The sequence below is a fragment of the Manihot esculenta genome, chromosome 9 (genome assembly GCF_001659605.2).
Source record: "Manihot esculenta cultivar AM560-2 chromosome 9, M.esculenta_v8, whole genome shotgun sequence".
In the NCBI taxonomy this organism is placed as follows: domain Eukaryota; kingdom Viridiplantae; phylum Streptophyta; class Magnoliopsida; order Malpighiales; family Euphorbiaceae; genus Manihot; species Manihot esculenta.
Genome location: NC_035169.2, coordinates 4,456,128 through 4,484,050, shown reverse-complemented (window position 1 = coordinate 4,484,050; position 27,923 = coordinate 4,456,128). Strand labels below are relative to the sequence as shown.

General features: G+C 35.7%; 1 protein-coding gene across 5 annotated transcripts in view; it reads right to left on the bottom strand.

Moving 5' to 3' along the window:
* The window catches only part of LOC110622795 (insulin-degrading enzyme-like 1, peroxisomal), a 40,570-nt gene extending 14,011 nt beyond the window's left edge, over positions 1-26,559 (bottom strand). For 2 of the 5 annotated variants that reach the window (XM_043959466.1, XM_021767432.2), the window contains exons 1-14: positions 26,375-26,558; positions 26,208-26,283; positions 24,589-24,656; positions 23,929-24,020; positions 23,760-23,833; positions 23,582-23,625; positions 22,303-22,354; positions 21,721-21,843; positions 21,521-21,633; positions 16,990-17,152; positions 14,168-14,260; positions 13,921-14,006; positions 13,210-13,296; positions 5,584-5,687 (exon numbers count right to left, since the gene is read on the bottom strand). In XM_043959466.1, coding sequence (XP_043815401.1) covers positions 5,584-5,687; positions 13,210-13,296; positions 13,921-14,006; positions 14,168-14,260; positions 16,990-17,152; positions 21,521-21,633; positions 21,721-21,843; positions 22,303-22,354; positions 23,582-23,625; positions 23,760-23,833; positions 23,929-24,020; positions 24,589-24,656; positions 26,208-26,283; positions 26,375-26,482 — 1,283 coding nt within the window. In that variant the 5' untranslated portion in view covers positions 26,483-26,558. Of the gene's footprint in view, positions 1-5,583; positions 5,688-13,209; positions 13,297-13,920; positions 14,007-14,167; positions 14,261-16,989; positions 17,153-21,520; positions 21,634-21,720; positions 21,844-22,302; positions 22,355-23,581; positions 23,626-23,759; positions 23,834-23,928; positions 24,021-24,588; positions 24,657-26,207; positions 26,284-26,374 lie in introns of all 5 variants that reach the window. The other 3 variants (XM_043959467.1, XM_021767433.2, XM_021767434.2) reach the window with 3 other exon arrangements.
* Between the last annotated feature and the right edge of the window lie 1,364 nt (positions 26,560-27,923).

The following is a 27,923-nucleotide window of genomic DNA, read 5'->3' as shown; positions in this document are numbered from 1 at the left end:
TAATAACGATATCATCCACATATACTACAAGCATAATTATTACACTATCAGAAGTTCTATAAAACACTGAGTGATCACACTTACTCATCTTCATTCCAAACTGTTGGACCACCTCACTAAACCTGCCAAACCATGCCCAAGGACTCTGTTTCAAGCCATAAAGGGATTTTCGAAGTCTACAAACCTTACCTGACTCCCCCTGAGCAACAAAACCAGGTGGTTACTTAATATAAACCTCCTCCTGAAGATCACCATGAAGAAAAGCATTTTTAATATCCAGTTGATGCAAAGGCCAATCATGAGTAGCCGCTAAGGAAATAAACAATCGGACATATGCGAGCTTGGCAACTGGGGAGAATGTATCAGAATAGTTAACTCCAAAAGTTTGTGCATAACCTTTGGCCACTAAACGGGCCTTGAGGCGAGCAATAGATCCATCAGGGTTTACTTTCACTGCGAACACCCATTTGCACCCAATAGCCCGCTTTTCTGGGGGCAAGGACATCAACTCCCAAGTACCATTAGTGTCAAGGGCCATCATTTTCTCTTCCATTGCAGCACGCCAACCAGGATGGGACAAAGCCTCAATAACAGTTTTGGGAATTGAAATAGAATCTAAAGCAGTGACAAAACAACGAGAAGAGGAGGATAATTGATCATAAGAGAAACAAGATGAAATAGGATAAGTGCAAGTACGTTTACCATTGCGAAGAGCAATGGGCAAATCCAAATCAGACAGTGAAGGATCAGTGGGAGCAGGATCGGAGTCAGAGTCCTCTAAGCGTCTGGAATACACATGAAAGATGGGAGGACGACCTGGCACATGAGCAAAAGGTGTAGGAGTAGTCTGAGGAGACAGAGAGCAAACAGTGTATAACAAGAGGTCATCTTCCTCCTCCTGGGTGTTATAAACAGATGATGGCAGAAAAAACGGAGTGGATTCAAAGAATGTTACATCCGCAGACACAAGATACCGATTCAGATCAGGAGAAAAACAACGATACCCTTTCTGACGTCGAGAGTAGCCAAGGAAGACACATTTGAGTGATTTGGGATCCAATTTAGTAACCTGTGAACGAACATCACGAACAAAACAAGTACAACCAAAGATACGTGGCTCAATAGGAAACAAAATGTTATAAGGGATATCACCATGAAGGATGGAGGAAGGCATGCGATTGATAAAAAAACAAGCAGTGGATACAGCATCAGCCCAAAAACATTTAGGTACCTTCATTTGGAATAAGAGGGCTCTGGCTACTTCAAGAAGATGTCGATTTTTTCTTTCAGCAACTCCATTTTGTGAAGGAGTGGCAACACAAGAGGACTGATGAAGAATCCCTTTTTGTAACAAATAAGATTGAAATTCCCTAGAGAGATACTCTTTAGCATTATCACTTTGCAATATACGGATGGAAGTATTGAATTGGGTTTGGATTTCAGCATAAAATGCACAAAAAATAGAAAATAATTCTGAACGACTCGTCATTAAAAATAACCAAGTAGTATGAGAGAAATCATCAACAAAAGTAACAAAATACTTAAAGCCAGACTTAGACACAATAGGACAAGGACCCCAAACATCTGAATGGACTAACTCAAAGGGGGACGAAGCCCGTTTATTAACTCTAGACAGTGTAGGTAAACAATGATGTTTGACAAATTGACAAGAGTCACAATCTAGAATAGACAAAGAATGAAACTGTGGATATAACTTCTTCAAAGCCGAGAGAGAAGGATGCTCAAACGACAATGAACATCAAAAGGTGTTAAATGCGTGGAGCATACCAGAGATCGAGGTAGTTGCTGATCCAAGACGTAAAGACCCTTTGACTCACTCCCTCTACCAATAATCTGCTTCGTCGAAAGATCCTGAAAAACATAGTGATAAGGAAAGAACGAGACACAACAATTCAATGCACGAGTTTACTCACGGAAAGCAAATTAAATGCGAACTTAGGGAGACATAACACAGAGGATACAGAAAGAGAAGGGGTTAAGTTGACATGACCAGAACCCATAACAGAAGATTTAGTGCCATCAGCAAGAGTAACATAAGAAGACAATGTATGAGACTCAAGATTGGACAAAAGGGTAGAATTACCTAACATATGATCGGTAGCACCAGAATCAATAACCCATTTGGAGGATGAAGACACAAGACATGCAGTATAGTTACCTGATTCGGCAATTGCAATGATAGAGGAGGAATTAGAGGATATTAGAGATGCTTGGTATTAGATGAATTGTGCATACTCATCTGCAGATATCAAAATTTCCTGATCGGAAGATCCATTCAATTTGTGTTCCGTGATTTTAGTCATCATAGGAATCACATCAGTTACGGTGGTGGTTTTAACTTCAACTATAAGGACAACCAACCCAAAACGATAGCAACAAAAGAAACACAGATCAGAAAATAGTACCCGGCGTGAACAATACCGATGAACAGTACCCGTGAATAGTGCCGATGAACAGTACCCCCTGAATATGAATAGTACCTAAAACACCTCCACCCAACACCCGAACGGCAAACAAACCTCAGATCTGACAAGGGGACAGTGTGGCAACTCTAACGACAGTGAGATCCAAATGTTATCTTTATGGGTAACCCAAATGAACATAGCCCTAGTCTCCAAAAAAAAAAAATTTTAATTTGACGAGAGAGAAAAAAATTAAATCTCTACGAGAAATGCTCTGATACCATGTAGAAGGATAATATTTGTTGTACTTCACAATAGAGATTACAACCTATTTATACATGAGAGACTGTATCTAAACTGGAAGGAAAATCAAGCCTATGATTATAGAATCCCTAAGATTAAGCAACTGACCCATCTATCAATATTTACTTCTTATATTAACTATTTACTTTCTATAACTTATAACACCTGTGAACACTAATTTTTTCTTCAATAACAGTAACGTTTCAATGTTTGTAACAAAAAAGGGTAATTTTTGCTATTTTTTTCTTCAATAACAGTAACTTTTCAATGTTTGTAACAAAAAAGGGTAATTTTTGCTTGATATGGCAATGACTTGTGTGGATAATGTAAGCACTTTTGATAATACTTTTATTTCGTCTCTTGGTTCTGCTTTATGGATTATTGATTCTGATGCAAATAGACATATGACGGGCTCCTCTGAAGGCTTTCTTAATTATTTTCCATGTCTACAAAAAGACACTGTCAGAATTGAAGATGGTTCTTCCACTCCTATCTCTGGAACATATTTTATTGTTTATACTCCAAATATCAAGTTATCGTCTGTTCTTTATGATGCTCGTTTCCCTGTTATTTTGTTAACTGTAAAATTAAATTTTTTCTTGACCATTGTATTATTCAAGACCTTCAAACTGGAAAGAGAATTAGCAATGGTAGACTGCACGATGACTTATATATGTTGGCAAGGCTCAGTGTGATTCTTTAGTTTGTGATGCTTGTGAGTATGCTAAACATACAAAAACCTCTTATCCCTCAAATAACAATTGGAGTATGATCCTTTTGTGACCATCCATTATGATGTTTAGGGACCTACTCAAACGGTCTATCTGGTAATCGTTAGTTTGTTACTTTTATTGATTATTGCACACGTATGACTTGAGTTTATTTGATAAAGGCAAAGAATGATGTGTTTTCATGCTTTTAATATTTTCACAAGATGGTTTATACTCAATTTGATATTAAGATAAAAGTTTTGAGAATTGATAATAGCACAGAGTACATGGATGGACGTTTTTCTTCTTATCTGGAGTCTAATAGGATATTATATCAAACTAGTTGTCCTTTCATTAGTGCCCAAAACGGTGTTGCTAAAAGAAAAAATAAGCACCTATTAGAAGTAGCCAGATCTCTCCTTTTCACCATGAATCTTCCAAAAACCTATTGGAGAGATCCAGTCTTACCGCAATTTATCTCATTAATAAAATGCCTCTCAAAGCTCTTGCATTTAAAAGCCCTTTAGAGGTGTTGCAAGAGAAAAATGCTTATACTGTTTCTTCCACCAAAGGTGTTTGGATGCACGTGTTTTCTTCATACTAGCGTAGACGGAAAGCTTGATTCGAGGGCTCTTAAATGTGTGTTTATTGAGTAGTCTCCCGCGCAGAAGGGTTACAAGTGTTACCACCCTCCATCTATAAAATACTTTGTCAGTATAGATGTTTCGTTTAGAGAGATTGAACCTTACTTCAGTACTACCCATCACATCTTCAGGGGAGGATAATGAGAGAGAAGAGATGATTTCTAGTCTTATAACTCTATAACATCTTACAGAGACTACTATTCAGGGGAGACTATTGGTGATCAAGAGAGTATTATACAGGGGAGATTATTGGTGACCAAATTAGAAGTTTGGATAAATTAGATTTAAGGAGATACTCAAAAAGGGACAAAACAAAAGCAGAAAAAGCCATAGTGCAGTCTACTCAATGTCATGAATATTTCTCTCCTCCATTTGGCGAGTCATCCCTGAATCTTGAGTCCAGAAGGGTTACAAGTGTTACCACCCTCCATCTATAAAATACTTTGTCAGTAAGGATGTTTCGTTTAGAGAGACTGAACCTTACTTCAGTATTACCCATCACCTCTTCAGGGGAGGATAATGAGAGAGAAGAGATGATTCTAGTCTTATAACTCTATAACATCTTACGGATACTACTATGTACTATTGGTGATCAAGAAAGTACTATACAGCGGAGATTATTGGTGACCAAATTGGATGTTTGGATAAATTAGATTTAAGGAGATACTCAAGAAGAGACAAAACAAAAACAGAAAAAGTCATTGTGCAGTCTACTCACTGTCATGAATATTTCTCTCCTCCATTTGGCGAGTCATCCCTAAATCTTGAGTCCATTGATGATATAAATAAACCAATTGCTCAAAGAAAAGGAGTAAGCTCTTGCACTAATGAATATGTCCATATTTACTTTCTATATCATCATATTTGCTTCTTATAATAGATTCAATAAGAATCTCATCAAGGAAGAGTGTAAAAATTAATGAGATTCTCTTTAAATTAAAAAGAAAATTACACCTTAATTTAGGAATTAAGTATCTCCTTTCTAAATTTATGGATTTATATTTTGGTTTTCTCATTATAAATATTCACCATGCATTATGTAAGAGTTGTAAAAATTAAGTAAAGGTGTAGCCGTTTAGTTATTTTCCTGATCTGGTTTCTTCCCTTCTTTCTTTTTCTTATAATAAAAACTTACCAGGTGATATGGCTAATTGGGTTCAGTCCTATGTCCCCCAGTCAAGAATTAGTGCCTTAAAATTTTGTGACATGATCGCCAATATGAGCTTAATTGATCCTTTTTAGTAACTTGAGCACCATCACATTGTATGAGCAATGAAAAAATTTCCCTTGCTGAACAATTAAAATAGTGAACTAGTTAATGTATTCTAATTTCATGTTCACAAGTTTTAAAATTTTATCTTTCTAAAAATGCCCAACAAATTGAGATAAAGATGTTTCATCCTCAAATAAGATAAATGTCAACAGCACACGGCAAGAACCAAAGCAATGCAGTAAATAAACTATTCAGCCTTTGAGCCATAAATTCTTTAGTAATTAACTTACCGGACATTATTTGGAGAAAGCTCATCCAATACCATTTGAATTGTGCTTGAATTGAAATTCGAAGGCAATGATGACCCAACCAACCAATCTTGAGGAGGATATATCTAGAAAAAACAAACAAGAAAAATAATCCAATACATACTAATAAATCACTGTTCAGTAAATAAATTCACTTTCAAGTTTTACAAGTGGAGATATAGAGATCTAGAGATAACAGTAACATTTGAACTTGTATAATCACATAATGAACAGGCATTTACGAAGGAAACTAATCATAGTATATGAGAAAAAAAATCTTCTATTATGTTAAATTTGGGTCAGGCCTAACTCACCCCAAAAGCTAGCTCAAGGGGGAGGAGTGCCTATGGCCCATATAAGGGACACATTACCCTTTTCACAACCAATGTGGGATTCAACACACTCCCTCACGCCCAGAATTTTTTACTGGTGCGTGACATATTTATGAGAGGCCCAATATCAGATGGGGAGGCTTTGATACCATGTTAAATTTGGACCAAGACTAACTCACCCCAAAAAGCTAGCTCAAGGGGGAGGATTGCCTATGGCCCATACAAGGGGCACATTACCTCTTTCTACAACCGATGTGAGATTCAACACACCCCCACGCTTAGAATTTTACCGGTGCATGACATATTTATGGGAGGCTCAACATTGGATGGGAGGCTCTGATACCATGTTAAATTTGGATCGGGCATAACTTACCCAAAAACTAGTTCAAGGGGGAGGAGTGCTTATGGCCCATATAAGGGGCACATTACCCCTTTCCACAATCGATGTGGGATTCAACATATTATATCTTTTTGCTTATGCAAACTTTTCTTGAGACTTGCCTAGTCATTTTTCAAAAGAAAAAGGTGTTCCACTTTTCAGATCTTCATTAAATGAGCCTTTTTTATTTATTTAAACTCATTGGACAAAAGTTACATCCGTCTCTTGTAACCAGTACATCAAAAAGGTAATCCTTCCCTAACAACTTATTGTTTGAATCTCACCTTCTCCTCTTCTCAACCCAGCCGAATTGTAGCAGCTTTATCACTTTTCTCTCCTTGTTTCAAAAGTTGCTTCTTCATCAGTATCGAAGCTTTCATCCCTAATATTGAGCTGATCCTTCGCAGATCCTTCCTCACCGATGTTTGCTAAGTACCGACCAAAAACCCATGAGACGCACGTTCGTTACCCAACCAAGGAGATACCGAAGATCCTCTTGAATCTCTCTCTCACAACGCCTTAAAAAAGAAAATCTATTTGAAAATAGACGCTTCACGTCGCTCCCCGAGACTCTCCAGTCCCTTTTCTCTCCATCATGCTACTCAAGTGATGCTCCTCACCAGACTCATCTTCTCCATTCACCAAAATAGCTTGTCTTTCTTCAAAATTGAGCAATCCCTTCTCAAATTGAAATACCCAAAGATTCTTTTAGTTATAGATTTCATTGTTTACGAAGCTTGCTTAAAGGATAGGGTGAAACGTAAATTAGTGAAACCAAAGAGTAATTTCCACTCTTCCTTAACCGAATCAGTAGCTGCTCCAGATGAATTTTTAGATTCTTCAGACAAGGAGCCACTAGCTAAATTATAGTGGCTCTGTAGGGTGCTCCTCAAATGGCTTGGGTGACTTTGGCTAACTTTCAGGGACACTATCAGCCAAAATACAGTGGCTTAAGTGGCTTTGTAGGGTTGGATGACTTTGGCCGACTTTCAAGGATATTATCGGCTAAATTATAGTGGCTCATTTTCTTGTGCCTCATTGTTTAACGAATCTGAAATTTTTTTGGGGGAAGTAGAGATTAGATGGAGAAAGAATGGACTTTTCCCTTTACTTTCACTAAAGTACTCTTCACCCTAGGCAAGCTTCCTTAGATATCAATAGACACTGCAATCTAAAAAGAAAGGATCTTTGCATATTTCAATCTAAGAAGGCAACTCCTGATTTTGAAGGAAGACACAAGCTATTTCACCATGGAGGAGAAGATGAATCTGTTACGGAGTCGTCAATTGAGTTGCGCAATAAAGAGAAAGACATGGGATAGTTTCGGGAAGCATCAATTTGCAAATGGGTTTTCTGTTTTAAGGCATTGAGAGAGAGAGAGAGAGAGAGTCCAATTACATAAATCAATAGTTTAAACCGTACTAAAATGTCTTTGGTATCTCATTGGCTGGATTGCAGACAACCTCTCATGGGTCTTGAGTCAGTACTTACATGTTAGGGAAGCCCTAACAAAGGAGAAGAAGGAGGAAGATAGGAAGAATAGAGAAGAAAGGAGAGAAGAGAAGATTTAGGGAGAAATTACAGAAGAAGAGAGAACTTGAGAGGAAGAGAGTTGGTGATTCTTGAATGAATCTGGAGAGCTACTCAGCTCACTTTATATACACTGAGTGAGCTGGCAGTTTGTTACAACAACATAACTGCTTTTCCCTCCTAATCTCAACTCTCTTTATTCCTATACTTCTTTCTCGTATGTGTAATAATACCCCTCTCTTCAGCACATTCTTGTCCCCAAAATGGGAGAAGGCTGGAAACTGTGCTTCAATAAAGCTCTTGTCTTCCCATGTAGAGTCCTTAGTAGACAGATTCAGCCATTTAATCAATCCCTGGAATACCTTGCTGTCTCCTCTTGTCACCCACCTTGTAGCTAGGACTTTCTCAGGGGCAACCACTATTTCCTGGTCCTGAGTGATAGGCAAATCGACAATAACTGTTTTTCCCTCCCTAACTTTTTCTTCAGCAAGGATACATGAAAAACTGGGTGTATGGAAGAGGATTCTGGCAACTGCAACTGCTCCAATTTTTCCAGCACCTGGAATGGCCCATATTATTTAGCACTCATCTTCAAACTCTGTCTTAAGGCCAAGGAACTTTGTCTGTACGGCTGAAGCTTGAGATGCACCCAATCACCTGCCTCAAAGGTCCTCTCACTTCTTTTCTTATTAGCCTGTTGCCTCATTCTCTTCTGAGCCACCTGCAAATTTTCCCTAAGAAGGTTATTCCAATGCTGCCGTTTCTGGAGTAGTGCCTCCACATCTCCCACTACTGGATCCTATAAAGTCCGCATAGGTAATAATGGAGGGGAGTAACCATATAATGCTTCAAATGGAGACATCTTTATGGCACTATGGGTGGAAGTGTTGTACCACCACTCAGCTAAGGCTAACCAACTAAACCAGGCCTTTGGCTGCAACTGAATCATACACCAAGGTAGTTGTATGTCTACACATTGATTAACTCTCCATTTGCCCATCTGATTGAGGATGATACGCAGAAGAGTAAGCTAGTTGTATCCCTAAGCATTTAAAGAGATCCCTCCAAAAAAGACTTGTAAAAAGCTTATCTCTGTCAGATACAATGGACTGAGGAGCTCCATGCAATCTGAATACTGTATCCAGGAATACTTTAGCAACAATAGAGGCAGAGAAGGGGTGGGAAATTCCAATGAAGTGAGCACACTTGGTGAAACGACACAGCACTATCAAAATTGTATCCTTTTCCTTTGACTTAGGCAAATGCTCGATAAAATCCATAGAAATATGCTGCCAAGCCTGCTGTGGAATGGGCAAAGGCTGCAATAGACCAGGAGAAAGGTAGTGCTCCCCCTTACATCTAAAGCAAGTGTCACAACCCTTGACAAACTGCAATACATCAGTTAACATCCTTGGCCAAAAGAAATGTCTCTAGTAGCATTAATCCCAGAGTGCCCACCTAAGGCTGTGGCATGGTAAAGCTCTAAAAGTTTCTGCTTCAGCCCTGTGTTGGATCCCACATACAACCTCTCCTTATACAACAACAATCCATCATTCAGTTTATACCCCAGAATAGCCTGCTCATTCAGGGAAGTATTGACCAACATAAAAGGTTCCTAATTAGAAGGATTCAAATATTTGGAATTCTAATTAGGCTTGATTATAGGGATTTTATTCTTATTATAAATATTCCTAATTTAGTTTGATTCTTTGTGTATAAATAGTCCAACCTTGTAAAGATCAATTTAATTGGAATAGCATAAAAAATTTCCTCCAAAAATTCTTCATAGTATCATAGTCTTGCCACTTTAATTGGCATAGCTTTCAGATCTGTCACCAAAAAAATTAGGATTAACTGATAAGTCAAGCTTCTAGGCGACTATATCAAGGTAGTTGTTCGACACCACTTGTACAGAAGGAAAGCCCATCAAATTTCCAGCCAATCCCTAACGACGCGGCTCCAACCACGCACGTGTCGTCACGCTCTGCCACAGCTTTTGCATCTCCTTCCACATGCTGGTGCGTGAGCCTTCCTTCGGTGTTCTTTTCTGTCGGCGCTCCTTTTCGGCCCTCTTTACGGCATGTCACGCCTTTGACTGGCCCTGTTCCATGATCGGATTCTTCTTTGGATTTTTCAAGGTGTTTTAACAGTAACTTAGTCGTTTCTACCTCTTTGTGTTGCTGAGCCCTTTTGTGACCATCCATTCTGATGTTTGGGGACCTACTGCTCAAATGGTCTCAATATCTGGCAATCATTGCTTTGTTACTTTTATTGGCTCGTTTAACTTGGGTTATTTGATAAAGGCAAAAAATAATGTGTTTTCTTGCTTTCAATCTTTTCACAACATGGTTTGTACTTAATTTGATACTAATATAAAAATTTTAAGAACTGATAATGGCACAAAGTACATGGATGGACGTTTTTCTGCTCATCAGGAGTTTAATGGGATACTACATCAAATTAGTTATCCTTATACTAGTGCCCAAAATGGTGTTACTGAAAGAAAAAATAAACACCTATTGAACGTAGTCCGATCTCTCCTTTTCAAAATGAACCTTCCAAAAACGTATTAGGGAGATTGCAATCTCAGATGCAGTTTATCTCATTAATAAAATACCTCTCAAAGTTCTTGCCTTCAAAAGCCCTTTAGAAATACTACAAGAGAAAAATACTTATACTGTTCCACCAAAGGTATTTGGATGTACGTATTTTGTTCATACTAGGACAAGTGGAAAGATCAATCCGAAGGCTCTTAAACGTGTGTTTATTAGTTACTTTTTCACACAGAAGGGTTACAAGTGTTACCCTCCTCCATCTCAAAAATACTTTAACAATATGGATATTACATTTAGAGAGACTCAACCTTACTTCAGTACTACTCCATCATCTCTTAGAGAACAATGAGAGAGAAGAGGTGATTCCTAGTCCTATAACTCTAGAGCATTTTACTCTAGAGGAAACTACTATACAGGAAGAGAGTAATGGTGATCAAGAAAAAATAATAGTTGAGCGTTTGGATAAATCAGATTTAAGAAGACACTTAAGAAGAGATACAACAGAAGCAGAAAAAGTCATTGTGCAGTCTACTCAGTATCATAAATCTTTATGTTCTCCATCTAGTGAGTCATCCCTAAACCTTGAGCCCATTGATGATCTAGATAAACCAATTACTCAAAGAAATTGAGTTAGATCTTGCACAAAACACTCTATTTCTAACTTTCTCTGTTATGATTCTTTGTCTCCATCCTATAAAGTTTTTACCTTATCTATTTCCTCTGTGTCAATCCCATAAGATTGGAAGGAAGCTTTTCAAGATTCTAATTAAAAGGGAGCAATGATTAAAAAAATGAAAGTTCTGACTAAAAATGAGATCTGGGAGTTTATGTCTCTTCCATTTGGAAAAAACATGTTGGCTATAAATGGGTATTCATTGTGAAACACAAAGCAGAATCAATTGAAAGATTTAAGATCATACTAGTTATCAAAGGATACACTCAAAACTTTAGAGTGGATTACCAGAAGACATTTGCCCCTATTCTAGAAATGAACTCAATCAGCGTATTGTTATCTTGTGCTATCAATCTTAACTGGAACTTACAACACTTTGATGTGAAAAATGCATTTCTCTATGGAGACTTGGAGGAAAAAGTGTAAATGAAAATCCCTCCTGAATTTGTTGATGAAAAAATACAAGGAAAGGAGCGCAGGCTAAAGAAGGGATTGAAGCAGTCTCCCAGAGCCTAGTTTGATCAATTCAGCAGAGCTATAATTTCCTTTGGCTATCAATAGAGCAATACTGACCATACTCTATTTATCAGATATCATAAGGGTAAAATTACTCTTTTCATAGTTTATGTTGATGACATAGTAATAAAGGGGGATGACATTGAAGAGATGACTCGATTGAAAAAGGTTTTGGCTCATGAGTTTAAAATTAAAGATTTAAAAAAAACTTCAATATTTCTTGGGACTCGAGGTTGCCAGATCAAAGAAGGAAATCTTTATTTCTCAAAGAAAATACATTCTGGATCTTTTGGAAGAAACTGGTATGTTAAGCTGTAAACTAGCAGAAACCCCATTGAACAATCACAAGCTACAAGCAGAGATTGGTGAATCAGTGGATATTGGCAAATATCAGAGATTAATAGGTAAATTGATTTATCTTTCGCATACTCAAGCAGACATAGCATATGCAGTCAGTTAGGCATGATCCTCGTGAGTCTCACATGCTAGTTGTTTTTCACCTTTTGTGATACTTAAAGTCTGCTTCTAGAAAAAGTCTCCTATTCTCTAAATATGGTCACCTCCGCATACACGCACTCGCTGATGCAGAATAGGTTGGATCCTTGATGATAAGAGATTGACTAGTAGTTACTGTACACTTGTAGGAGGAAACCTTATCACTTGGAGAAGAAAAAGCAAAGTATTGTTGCTCGATCAATTGCTCAGGCGGAGTATAGAATGATGACACAAGGTGTTTGTGAACTCCTATGGTTGCAGAGATTGTTAGAGAGATTGAAACTATTGGAGAGGGACAAACTTCTCTTGTACTGTGATAATAAAGTTGCCATCCGTATAGCTCACAATCCAGTTCAATATCACCGAACAAAGCACATAGAGATTGATCAACAATTTAGAAGTTAATAAATGATATCTTGAGATTAGATCATGTGACTTCCGATAAACAGCGAGCTGTGTGTTTACCAATGGGCTCAACAACAAGCTCCATTACACTTTGATTTGTAAATTGGACATGTGCGATATCTATGCACCAACTTGAGGGGGAGTATTGACCAATTTCTAATTAGATTCAGATATTTGGGATCCTAATTAGACTTGATTATAGGGCTTGATTATAGAGATTTTATTCTTATCATAAATATTTCTAATTTAGGTTGATTCTTTGTGTAGCTTGTAAAAATCAATTCAATTGGAATAGAATTAAAAAATTTCTCCCAAAATTAAAATAAATTGATATGTACCTTTATTAGCTATTTTACATGCTAATAGTAATAATTAGGCATAATTTACTGGACACTTAAGATATGTAAGGTAGAATTAGTTATTAGCTACCAGTTATAATAAACTATAAGCTACAAGCTATTAGCTATCAGCAGCAGCTATCAACTATATTCAACAATTAAACCAAACATAACCACTTCATCACTTGGAGGATGCATGGAAATAAAATGCTAGCTATTTTCAATGGGCTTTTCCCACTACCTAACTATAGGAGAAATTTTAGCACAATTCGCACCAAAATAACATTTTGAGTAAACTACAATGTCATCCCAAGGAAACAAAACTATACAAATCTAAAAGGTAGCACATTAAAAAATGGAAAGGAAGAAAAAGAATCAAACTTGCCTCCATATTAGATGCAGTTTTGACCACATAATCAATCGGAGAGCTTTTGTCTTGATAATGAAACATTGTCTCGCAAACAGCAGCAAGCTTCATCAAATGATAAAATGTTAATAGAATCTTCAAGAAAAATGTTAAAGATAACTAATAGTAAGGTAGAAACTTCACAAATAAAGATGATAAATGCTCAGGTAAAACAACAATTCTCAATGGAAAAGCATAAAAACTCTCATGATGAATCATGAAAATATTGATCTCAAACTGTGACATGTTTTTAACCCATGATGCTATCTAAAATATTATTAAGAAGGTTCTGCTCAAGCAATCTTTATTCAAATTATATAAGCCAATTAATATGTTGCCATATTTTATTTGTTAGAAGGAAAATAAGGTTAATTGAATCAGAGCATTCAACTGCAAGAAAACATAGAACATGAAAGTTGGTCCAAATCATTTTGCATGAATGTAGAAGTCAAGCACAAGGGGAAATTTAAAAATCATTACCAAAAATCTCAATATCTCAACTCTACTAAAGATAAGATGTAGATTTGGTAGGGTTTCCAAACACCAAGAATTATTAAGACATGGAGCTCTTTCCAGTGACTGGTCTATGTGTATTAACAGGATAAATTTCGAACATTATGATTTACAAGATCAAGATTATATTTTGAAGTTTGATTCATCATCAGAAAATGCACAAATACATTGTCATACCTCATCAAACATCCATTTGCAAACACCAGATTGCTGCAAGAGATGAATGTATTTGAATAGCACCCCTATAATATCCTGCATGTGCTCTGCATTGAATCGAGATAATTACCCAGAAAAAAGTATTAGAGCGAGGTGCCAGGAAAATAAGCTAAAATAAATCTTTGCAGGTCTGTCAAAAGATAAGTCCAAGACTTGCAATACAAACCAATCCGACAAAACTGAAGTAGGAAAGAATACTAAAACTAACCATGACCAACATCAGTCAGATCAATTACTACTTTAAAAAAAGAAAACTCTGTTGTCCAGTCCCCTTCACCTGCAGTCAAACCAGTAGCCCATCCTGGATTTCCCCAAGAACCAAATCATATGGTTAGTGTAATAGGTTCCCAGACAAGAAAAAGTCAAAAATAAATGAGGGTGTTTAAGTTAGAACAATAGAAGATACGGAAAATAACAGAAGAAAATTGATGTAGTTTAGCTATGAGAGTATACGTCTACAGACAAAACTTCAAAAGACTACATCTTTGTTAAATACATAAGCTTTTATATTCATTTGGAATATCGAAGACATATATAGCATGCTCCGGTAAATTAAGGAATTCTCAAATTGAATAGAAACATGTAAAATCTCCTTAATTAAGAACATATAAATACGTATTAACTTTCCATAGCAACCCTCCTTAAGTTGGAGCATTGAATCTCATCAATTCTAACAAAGGGCACAAAAAGGGGAGTAACATATGAGAGTCATAATAAAAACGTCAAACACTAAGTTCTGTAATTTTAATATCTGTAAAAAGAAAAGAATCATCCTCTGCAGATATGATTTATACATGCACGTGCTATCTGCAAAATATCTTCAATAGAACAGGTAGTACATTTATGCCCAAAATTCTATCTTGATAAATGATATCCTTTATAACTATCTAAGCTATCTTCACAAACAGATCCCACAGAGCAAGATATATGGGAACCACACTCATAAATCTTGCCTTTAACTTTTTTTATAGATTATAGGAAGTAAATATATTAATATAGGAAGTAAATATTGATAGATGAGTCGGTTGCTTAATCTTAGGAATTGTATAATCATAGACTTGATTTTCCTTCCTGTTTAGATACCGTCACTCAAGTATAAATAGGTTGTAATCTTTATTGTGAAACAACAATAATATATTATATTTCTACATGGTATCAGAGCCAGCTCCCTTGTCAAATTTGCGGTTCGTTTGGGTGTTGGGTAGAGGTTATTTTTTTTTTTTTGATACTGTTCATTTGGGTTACTCATAAAGGTAACATTTGGAGACTTAGGGGTCTGTTCATTTGGGTTACTTATAAAGGGTAACATTTGGAGACTTAGGGCTCTGTACATTTAGGTTACTCGTAAAGGGTAACATTTGGAGACCTAGAGCTCTGTTCATTTGGGTTACTCATAAAGGGTAACATTTAGAGATCTAGGGCTCTGTTCATTTGGGTTACTCATAAAGCGTAACATTTGGAGACCTAGGGCTCTGTTCATTTGGGTTACTCATAAAGGGTAATATTTGGAGACTTAGAGCTCTCTTTATTTAGGTTACTCATAAAGGGTAACATTTGGAGATTTAGGGTTCTATACATTTGAGTTATCCATAAAGGGTAACATTTGGAGACTTAGGGCTCTGTTCATCAAGTACTGTTCATCGGCTACTGTTCACGAGTACTGTTCATCAGGTACTGTTCACGAGCCAGGAGTACTTTTCATCGAGTACTGTTCACGGATTCAAAATTCTATTCACAGTAAGGTGATTAGTCTTATTAATCATTCTGAATTTATTAAAGAATTAATCGAGTATTTGGAATTTCTATATTCTGGCAAAGGGAATATTTCTCGTATTTATAATGTGTGTAAGGCGTTTTACCAAGCTGAGAAAATGCGGTCTCCCGTTCTAGTGATGAACTTGAATGTCGAGTCATGACAGAAACCATTTGTGAAGTTTTGTGGGTACGTCAATTATTGGAAGAAGTTGAGTTCACAAATTCGGTTCTGCTAAGTTGTATGGGACGAGTTTGATTATATATGTAACAAGTTGGGCATGATTAACATTTATGCTCCAACTTGAGGGGGAGTGTTATAGATTATAGGAAGTAAATATATTAATATAGGAAGTAAATATTGATAGATGGGTCGATTGCTTAATCTTAAGAATTGTATAATCATAGACTTGATTTTCCTTCCTATTTAGATACCGTCAGATACTGTCACTCAAATATAAATAGGTTGTAATCTCTATTGTGAAACAACAATAAATATTATATTTCTACAACTTTCAAAGCATTTTAATCTCAATAAAAGCTTCGGAGCTTCCTCTATAAATTGTATATCTTTGAAAAAAATCAAGCTGAGGTCCTGAAAAAGCAATTTTAACAGTCCAGATTTGTTCCCAGTGATTATGCATTGCAGGCATGAAGAGATTGTCAGCTTATAAGTGGTCCCAATATCCCAGGAAGTACAGTCACCAATAAAGGATTATATGCAGGATTTGTTACAAGGGACCTAATTTTTCCCCAATCTATAATTTGTCCGACTGCGTGGTGCATAATCCTAATAACCATTGGATTCATAGCCAATGACAAGCTCCTAGAATTACATAATGCTCCAAAAAGAAATTTTAAATGAAAGCAATCATTCTCTGTGCTCATAAATTGTGCTAAACAATACACCAGTCAGGTAATAACAGTATAGAGAAACATGCTCCCCAACATCAAGCATAAAGAAGGAACACGTCCCATGAAATCAAATAAACGACATCATATTACCTTTACTCTTACAATAGGACTTCTGAAAGGCATCTAAAATGGCTACTAAGGCCATTAACTTTTCTTGCATTTTTTTGTGCTTGTCATCTATGTTTATTTCCAAGGAAAATGGCATAAAAAATAAATGATAGCATATTCGAAAAACAAAGCAAAACTAAATCCTCCAAGGATATATAATTTTTTAACAAAATAAGTGGTTCAATTTCAGGAATATAATTACATAAATACATAAATGCCATTGCCAAAAGCATATAAAGGACACGAAAAACCTACCCAAAGTTTTCAAGACATAAAACAAAGATCCTTCTCCCTCATGGCCAATAAGATGGCTAAGATACCTGCATGGCCCTTCCTTGTAGTGAAGAATTCCTGGAGTTATTGGCCAAATGATATTCAATTTGTGACCTTGTTTTATTGGGACAGCTCTTACAAGTATCTGAAAAAATGTGACCAGTGAAACTTTGATGAAAAGAAGAAAAGGAGAGCATAGGTTTGAGAGAAAATACTTAATTATTCCCCTCAAGCTAATTGGGGTATATATACTACTTACAAGGGTACACACTAGGTAAGAAAATAAATTAATTTCCTAATCATATCCCAATCATATCCCACAATCATATCCCTAATTATCACACAATCATATTCCTATTTACAGAAATAATCTCAACACTCCCCTTCAAGCTGGAGCGTACATATCATATGCTCCAAGCTTGTTACAGATATACTCGATTCGTGGTCCTCGAAGTGATTTTGTGAAAACATCAGCTAGCTGATCATTTGAGTTGACAAAACTAGTAGAAATGCATCCGGACTCAATCTTTTGCCTAATAAAATAGCAATCCACCTCTATATGCTTCGTCCTCTCATGAAAAACTGGATTTGATGCAATATGGAGGGTAGCTTGATTATCACATATCAACTTCATTTGGCCAGTATCACTATATTTCAATTCCTGAAGGAGTTGTTTCAACCAGATGAGTTCGCATGTTGCTAAAGCCATAGCTCGATATTCTGCTTCTGCACTTGATCTTGCAACCACACTCTATTTTTTACTTTTCCAGGATATGAGATTCCCTCCAATCATAATACAATATCCTGAAGTAGATCATCTATCTGAAGGGGAATCTGCCCAATCTGCATCAGAATAGCCAACAATTTGTGAGTGACCATTGTCCTCATAGAGTAGACCCTGTCCTGGAGCTCCTTTGATATATCTAAGAATGCGAATGACTGCATCCCAGTGACTACTGTATGGAGTTTGAAAAAATTGACTAACCACACTTACAGCAAAGGAAATATTTGGTCGTGTGATAGTGAGATAATTGAGTTTGCCTACTAATCTTCTGTATCTAGCAGGATCTTTAAGTGGCTCCCCCTGTTCAGGAACAAGCTTAACATTTGGATCCATGGGAGTGTCCGCATGTCTACAGTCTAACATGCCTGTTTCTTCCAATATATCCAAAGCATATTTCCGTTGAGAAATTGCAATACCTGTTTTAGACTGTGCCACTTCAATTCCCAAGAAGTATTTCAGTTTCTCCAGATCTTTAGTTTGGAAATAACTGAACAAATGTTGCTTAAGCTGAGAGATTCCATCATGATCATTTCCTGAAATGACAATATTATCAACATAGACCACCAAGTAGATGCATCTATCACCATTATAACGAAAAAATACGGAGTGATCAGAATTACTTCGAGACATTCCAAACTGTTGAACTACAGTGCTAAATCGTCAAACCATGCTCTTGGAGACTGTTTTAGTCCATACAAAGAGCGCCGAAGACGACATACTAAAACTGACTCCCCCTGAGCAACAAACCCTGGAGGTTGCTCCATATAAACTTCTTCAGCGAGCTCTCCATGAACAAAGGCATTTTTAATGTCCAGTTGATGCAGGGTCCAGTGATTAATTGCAGCCAATGAGATAAGGAGGCGAACAGAAGCTATTTTAGCTACGGGAGAGAAAGTATCACTGTAATCAAGCCCAAAAATCTGTGTGTAACCTTTAGCTACAAGGCGAGCTTTAAGGCGATCAATTTTGCCATCAGGTCCCACCTTAACTGTGTAAACCTATCGACAACCAACAGTAGACTTACCAGGTGGTAAGGATACCAGTTCCCAAGTTCCATTGTTATGCAGAGCAGTCATTTCCTCAACCGTGGCATTACACCAACCAGGATGATCCAATGCTTCTCTAACTGTCTTGGGTATGGAGACAGTAGACACAGCAGAGACAAAGGTATAATAGGAAGGAGACAAACGATGGTAACTCACAAAATTATAAATGGGATGAGGATTTCGGGAAGAGCGAATACCTTTTCGAAGAGCAAGAGGAGGAGTAGCTGCTGTAGTTGAAGGCATGACCGAAGTAGGTGATGATGGAGCGGGAGGTGAGTCATTAGAAGTACCTGCATTAGGGAGAGAAATGTCATTGTTATTAGCAGATGGGTGAGACCAACGTGTATAGGTCTGAAGAGGTGGCATAGGAGTGGGAGATGGACACACTTGTGGTAAAGATGAAATAGAAGCTGGAGGTACAGGCAAAGCGCTAGGGACAAAAATTTTGTGTGTTGAACTAGAAGAAAAGTAAGGAGAGATTTCAAAAAATGTGACATCTGCAGACAAAATATATGTTAGTAGTAGGATCATAGCATTTGTAACCTTTTTGAAGCCGTGAGTAGCCAAGAAAGACACATTTAACTGATTTAGGTTGGAGTTTGTCTTTGCCAGGAGTATGATCATGAACAAAGCATATACATCCGAAAACACGCAGAGACAACTGGATGGTATTCTGGCTAGGAAATAGGACAGAATGAGGACTTTGATACTGCAAAACAAAGGAAGGCATTCGGTTAATCAAGTAACAGGCGGTGAGGACAGCTTCTCCCCAAAAACGCAACGGAACATTGTGATGTAGGAGTAAAGTGCGGGCTGTTTCAATTAAATGTCGATTTTTCCGTTCGGCAACTCCATTTTGTTGTGGGGTATAAGAGCAAGAAGTTTGATGAGCAATACCCTGAGTAGACAAAAAATGAGTGAATGATGAAGACAAATATTCTCTTGCATTATTACTTCGCAGTATCTTAATGCGAGTACCAAATTGATTATGGATTTCAGCATAAAACCTTTGAAAAATAGGGAACAAATCAGAACGATTCTTCATTAGAAAAAGCCAAGTGCAACGAGAATAGTCATCAATAAAGGTAACAAAATATTGAAATCCCAGAGTTGTACTAACCCGACTTGGACCCCAAATATCTGAATGCACAATGTCAAACATAGACTTAGCCCTATTATTGATTCGCTTGGGAAAAGAAGCTCGAGTTTGCTTCCCGAGTTGATAAGACTCACATTCTAAAGAAGGCAAGGAAGATAGGCTAGGAACCAGTTTTTGTAACTTGTTCAGACTTGGATGTCCCCAACGACTATGACTGAGTTCAGCGGAGGTGGAAGACACAAAAGCAATTGGAGAATTAGAAGTGGAAAAATAGTACAATCCTTGTGACTCATATCCTGCTCCAATCATCTTTCCAGTACTCCGGTCCTGCACAACCACAGATTCAGTAGTAAAGATGACTGAACAATGAAGATCTTTAGTCAATTTGCTAACAGAGATTAGGTTGTATGGGCAGTCTGGGGTAAATAAAACATTAGTTAAGGGGATAGAAGGAAGGAGATATACGTTACCGATCCCTTTAACTTGAGTTTGTGAACCATTAGCTAATGTGACTTTAGATGGTGTGGAAGGTGAAACAAGAGTAGAGAAAAGAGAGGGATTACTAGAGATATGATCAGAAGCACCGGAGTCGAGGATCCATGAACCAATGGGTAAAGACTTGGTTAGATAAGTAAAAGAATTACTAGAATGGGCAATATTTGATTGGGCCATGAAGACTGAATCTGAATCTGTATTGAGGGTGTTTTGATTCTCAGACATGTCCAGAGAGATCTGAAACAAAGGACTGGGTAGGGACCCGAATCTGCAAGGAGGAGCCGAATCTGCCAAAAAGAACGCCTGTGAATAGTAAATCTGACGACTGCACCTATTGGGCTTTGGTCGCCGGCGCCGGGCGAAGCTGGGAGAGGAATCGCCGGTATGAAACGGTCGCCGGAAAGTGGTGCACGCGTCCGCGCGTGGATGGAGGACGTATGAAGGCGAGCTGATCTGACGACCGCACCTACTGGGCTTTGGTCGCCGGAGCCGGGCGAAGCTGGGAGAAGAATCGCCTGCGTGAAATGGTCGCCAGAAAGTGGTTCACGCGCCGTCGCGTGGCCGGAAACAAGTCTGTGCAGGGTGGCGCGTGGCAGCACGTCTGGAGGCGGCGCTTCGCAGGAAAGTAGATCGGAGGCCGGCGTGGAGAATAGATTGGGTGGTGAGACTAACTGATTTCTAGAAAGTCACACTCAAAGGTGAACCAAATTTCTTGGCTATGATACCATGAAATTTTGATGAAAAGAAGAAAAGGAGAGCATAGGTTTGAGAGAAAATACTTGATTATTCCCCTCAAGCTAATTGGGGTATATATACTACTTACAAGGGTACACACTAGGTAAGAAAATAAATTAATTCCCTAATCATATCCCAATCATATCCCACAATCATATCCCTAATTATCACACAATCATATCCCTATTTACAGAAATAATCTCAACAACCAGGAATAAAGGAAATATGAAGTAGTCTTATAAAAATCTAGTAATTATGGTTGTATCACATTTTCTTTCCACCAAAAAAAAATTGAAAATGTCCAAGACATGCAAAGGATAATAACTACATGTCTATACCAGTACTATAAAGTACCTGTAAATGCTCCGATGTGCAAGGCTGACCAGGAAAAGAAAAACGGCTTCTATCCTTATTAGTTATTTCCTGGAACTTGTCCTCAGCAAGGATTTGAATTTTGTCAAGGCTTTCTGAAGTTTTCCAAGGCAATGTAATCATCATTGTAAACAAGTGAATGAATTAAGCTATAAATGCAGGAGGCAGGCATTTCTACTAACCCTTAGAATATATCACTAGATGCATGAGATTGGCTGAATAATTTTCCTCGTAGAATTTAATAAGCTCTTGTCTCGTATCCAACCCTTTTGCTTTAGGCCGAACTTCAAGAGTATCCCAATTCCCTATAGGTCAACAAAGACTAGACACATTTCAAGAAAATACAGAGATTCTCACTTCCTTGATATAAAAACCAATTTTTGTTGTAAAACTGATTCATTCAGAATTTTATAGCGTCCGCTATGGAAAACATAAATCAGCAGCAGTCATTCCTAAAAATAAATGTCAAACGTCCATAATGACATCCAATTTCCCAGAAGAAAGAGTTGGCTTTGATTATGAACTCAACAGAGTTGAAAATATCATTAATCAATCCTTCAAAGATTCAGTCATGATGACTTAGAAAGGAACAGACAAAGTCAAACTAGCCAATGGGCTCCCAAGTGCCTGAATATATGGCATTTACATCATTGTGCAAATTATCATTTTTTTTTTTTTTGTAAAAGGAGAAGAAGAGGAATTTTATTAAAGGAGAAAGGAGGAAATTACACATCCAGGTGTAAACTATAATCAACATAGTTTACCTGTACTGAATTTATGATATGGGTGGCCTTCATCACTTAGATGTTTCTGAAGCTGCATATAGTATCAAATACCTCAGAGAAAATCAGTTTGAAGTACATTAATTATAGAAATACTTCAAAACAATGACACATGAAATGCCACATGAAGGAATAAAGTACATATAAAAATTGTGTAACCATATGTTCAGTATTCCACAGTTTTAGAGATGTTAAAACTTAAATTGAAGCAATATTTAATCTTGAAGTCCTACAGTTTTTCTCCTCTACTATCCAACAGGCATAAACTATCATCCACTAAATGCACTGCGATGGTTGCAAACAAGTTAGCTAGTGGACTATCCAGTAAGTGGAGGCCAGGCACCCTACCAGAACATAAGTTAGCTAGTAGACTTTGAAGGAAAGAAGTTATTGTATCATGTTTTTCCTGCATTTAAGTTGGAAGGTTTAGGCCACCTCTTTTGTGAATTTTTTAAGAATAAAAAATTCAATGTATCTCTAGCCTGCCCAATAAGAAGAAACCAGCAATCGATATATCTATTCTAAAATTTGTGGAAAACTATATCTATTCAAAAACTTGCAAACATAAAAGTAGAATGCATGGGCATAAAGGATTCCCACATTTAAGCTTGTAACATAAAATCCCACAAAGTCTCCCCATTTCGCCAATCAATTGCAATAAATCTAGTACTACTATATAAAAGGCAACCAAATATTCAATGCTGTTGTGTTAACGTAATCTGAATTTTTCTGTGTAAAATAGAGATGGTCCCTCCAACCAAGCCAAGACAAGACAACCAATAAGACCAAGATTCATTGTCAAAATTACTCCTTTCTTTTACAAATGAAAGAAACTATGAAAAGTCAAACACAAGAAAACTTTAGTAGAAAGGAAGCAGAACTTACCATTAAATGTAACAGAAAAATAGACACTAGCATGGAGTCATGGACTAAGAGTATTTAGAATATAAGATAGTAGCCGATGAAAAATTATAGAATCATCAAAGAGCATAAGCAGAATCATCCTCCATTATAGAAGTCAGGGTTTTAGAAACTCTTTCATTAAAAGGTTTTGTTTTAAAAAAGAAACTCTCCTTATTGCACTGGACTTTTCAATTTCTCCTTTATTCATCTCTACCAGATGGATGTTTTGATGGAATACACACAAGCTCACATCCATCAAGTTTCATCATTTAACTTCACCTAAGGAAAATATGTGTGCACACCAACTCTCAGATTATAAGATGGCCAAAAGTAAGTAAGCAAGGGCTGCAGTTGAAACCTGGTTCATTCTCCAAGCATCAGACAATAAATTTTTCTGATTCTCTGTATGGTAAACGAAATATAAGAATAAGTAACACTTGACAGTAATAAGAAAAGAGAATTACAGAACTTAGAAATTAGGGAATAAAACAATTTATATTGATCAAAGAGAGTGGCTACTGGACATGAAAGCTAACCAGAATCAACAGCCTTAATCTCTCTTGTTGTTGCATCGGGTGACATTAATGGTTTAATAAAGAACTGTGCAAACCTGAACAGTACATCATATGTGAAAACCGGCTCACAAACCTTATGAGGACACTGATGAAAATAACAAACTATCAGCAAAAGGGAACCTGGATTTACCTGTCCAAAGCATCTTCAAAACAATCAGCGTTGACATCGAAATGGTAGTTGGTGTGCTCAGAAGATGTAAAAGCATTGGTGATGCCTCCATGCTAAGCATCAGGCAGACAAAATACACACAGAACAGATTTGAGTAACAGAAATCATCAAAAGTACAAATGAAGTATTAGTCAGTATTGCATTGGCCATTACAAATCCACTGCGAGGATCAAGCTACAATAATATGTGTTACACAATTCACACACGAAATGCTAATGCATATTTCAAATTAATTTGATAATATCAAATAAAAAATAGACCCAGATAAGGAGCAAGCAGTGAAGTCCTTATTTTGGGAGAAAAAAAAAAAAGAAAAAAAGTAAATTGGAACGCTGGACACTGTACCAACTCAAAGGAGAGAACAAGATACAACTTAAGCCATTAAGTTATAGCCAGCATCAAGTGACAATTGAATACATTAATCCCTTACATAATTCACACTCAGAAACGCTAACGCATATTTCAAATTCAAATGCATATAACAAAGAAAAATACCAACATAAGGAACAAGCCGTGAACCCCTTGTTGAAAAAAAACAAATAGTAAGTTGGAGCACTACATACTGAACTAACTCAAAAGGAGAGAAGCCAGTATAACTTTTTAAGCCATTAAAGCAAGTACCTCTGTAATGTACTTGGAGTAACTATCCTCCAACGGATATTTTTCACTAGCATAAAATAGCATATGCTCTGCAAAACAATTCGGTAAGACCCAAAGACAGAAAATAGAAAAACAAAATTACAGAAAAATAGTTACCAAAAAGAAAACGGAAAGAAAGAAAGAAAACTTCATCATCCATAAATATAAAGAAAGAAAAGGAGAGAGAGAGGAATGACCAAGAAAATGGGCAAGGCCTTCGAGGCAAACACAGTAAGACCCAAAGATAGAAAACAGATACCAAAGAAAAAAAAGGAAAAATTACCATTTAGTCCTATATTAGGGAGAGCTCATTAGTTGGCCCTCTATTTTGAAAAATAGATTAAAACATTCTAACATTTAAAAATTCTAGTAATTAGTCTCTAAATTAATTTTAGTAATTAAATATTTTATTATTTAGTCCCTCTGATTTGAAAAAACTCATTGGCTAGTCTCTCAATTTTATAAAAAATATACTTCCTCCATCACATAGTTTCTATCCATCTTTCCTTTATTTAATTTTCTCAAACTCATTGTCCACTTTTTTTTACACATAATTAATATATAAATTGACCGTTATAATCTTATTTAATTTTATTTTATTTCCAAAACAACCTCTCATTATTGTCAAAATATATATTAATATCTAATAAAATTTAATATTTTTAAAATAAATATAATTAGAAAGTTAATAAAAAAATTGTCTTTCCCAACATATGTGAAAAAATAAAATGGATAAAGATTATGTCAACATTAAATTTTATTAAATACTAATAGATATTTTGATAATAACGAGAGGTTAACTTTTTGTTAAAAAACAATGTGAATAAAAATTTATACGACAAGGTAGTACTAATTAGTCTCTCCAATTTCGAGAGTATTTTAGACTTTTTGTAATATTTAAACTAAAATTCAACTAATTAATATATTTATTTTAGATCGATGGCCTAACTAACAAGTTTATGTGATATAGAGACTAAACAATAATTTTCCAAAGAAAAGAAATCTGAACAAGAAAATATCCACTCTGCCTCGTCACATTAAAAAGAAAATATAATAGGAACCAAAATAAATCAATCTTCTAATTATACTTAATTATATTCCAATCATATCACATAAATACTTAATTATATACAAGCTATTTATAGAAATATCCCAATAAATATAATTAAAAAATTAATAAAAAAAATTTATGTGAAAAAATAAAATAAATAAGAATTATGGGCATATTAGATTTTATTAAATACTAATAGATATTTCGACAAAGAGGTTGTCTTTTATAAAAGATAAGTGAACAAAAATTATACAACAAGGTACTACTAATTAGGCTCTCCAATTTTGTAAGTATTTTAGACCTTTTATAATACTTAAACTAAAATTAAAAGAGCCATTAATTAATATACCTTTTAAAAAAAGTTAGGATCATTTTAGTATATTTTTAAAAATTTATAAACTAACTAATAAATTTTTATGATACTTGGACTAAATAATCATTTTCCAAAGAAAAGAAATATCCACTCTGCCTCGTCACATTAAAAAGAAAATATAAGAAAACTTCAACATTAATAATATATAGAAAGAAAAAGGAGAGAAAGAGGAATGACCAAGAAAATGGGCAAGGCCTTCGAGGCCGACAGGGTCGCTAAAGGAGCCAACACTGACATTCATGGAAGCAGCACACTGAAAGGGGATAAGAATCAGAATTGAGCAGTTAGATCAGTCGAACTCGATAAGCAAGAAGTGTGAAATTTAAAAGGAAGAGAAAACATGCCTTATCGGTTTCGGGATCGCTGATAAGAAGCACCTGAAGTGAATTCTTGAGAACGATTCTCCTGTAATCTCTCTTGTCCGTTCTTGGCTTCAATATCTCCACCGCCATTTTTCTTCTGTTCTAGAGACGGAGAGAGAGCAAGAAAAAAGGGAAGAAAAAGATGAGAATGGTTTCTTTCGCTGAGAAAATAGTTTGTCTTATATCCACACAGGTGTAAGCGTGGAGGGGAGAATCCTCTGATATGGAATTCCCACGTGTAGTGTGCAGTCGTCAGTTTCTGTCTGCCGCGTAAGCTCTTTTTGTATAGTTTTGCTGGTATTTTCTGAATCTTTAATTAAAAGAAATATTATTTAATTCAGATTCGTATAATTAAATAAAACTGTGGACGTCGAATTCAGATTTTAAAAGTTAATAAGGTTGATATTAAATTTGAATTTGGAAATTAGTTAAATTAAACCCATTCAGAATAAATAAGCTTAATTTAATTTTTTTATCAATTAAATTTTTATATTTTTATTAAGAATTAGATAAGCTTTGACAATATTTTAATGAATATAAAAATTTTTAAAAATACATATAAATAATTTAAATTTAAAAAATGCAATAAGAAAATTTTGTTAATAAAAAATAATATTGTATTATTAAAAATAATATTTTATAATTAAAAAATAATATTATATTAAATTATAATTTATTTGGCTCTTCAATAAAATTATTAAATTTATTTAATAAAAAAAATAAATTAAACTTATTTGATCTTTACAACTATTTAATTAGACTTATACCCATTTAAATTTTATATGTTGAGTACTACTATCTAAATTTTTTATTATTTTTATGATAATATTTGAAATATAATAACAGAAAAATTAAATTTTTTAAATAAAATTATTAATGAAAATCAGTTTTTATATGAATAAAAAAACAAAATTAAATAGATTCGACTATCATTCAAATAATAACCATCAATTTTAAAATATCTATTTTATAAGACAACATCACAGCAATTTGAAAATATCTATTTTATAAGACAACATCACAGCAATCCAGAACAAACAAACAAGAAAGGTTGAAGAGAATTATAATAGGAGGTCTTCATCCTCCATTTTTTTTTTTTAACAATGCCTGAGAGTGCAAGTTTAGCAACTTTGCTTCTTTTCTATGCAAAAAAGTGTTAGGGGAGGTATATTCTACTCCCTCCATCATCAACACAGTAGATCTAAACTTTGGTGGATGGCAAGATCCTCCATCGACAATCTTATATATTGGAAACCAAAATTTTAAAAATTAATAAGATAAATAAATTACTCACAATTAGGGGCAGAGGCGTCAGGAATCGAAGAAAGAGAAGTTAGGGAACACTAATAAAGAAATTGCGGATGATTGGGATTCATCCATCAGTTATTCGAGTCAGGAAAATGAAAGGTTTTCGCCAGCGAGTTAATATATTTCATGTGATTGATAAATTATATTTTAAAAAAAAAAATTATCAGTTACCGTTGATATGTAAAATTACTAATAAAAGTATATAAATATTTATTATATTAGT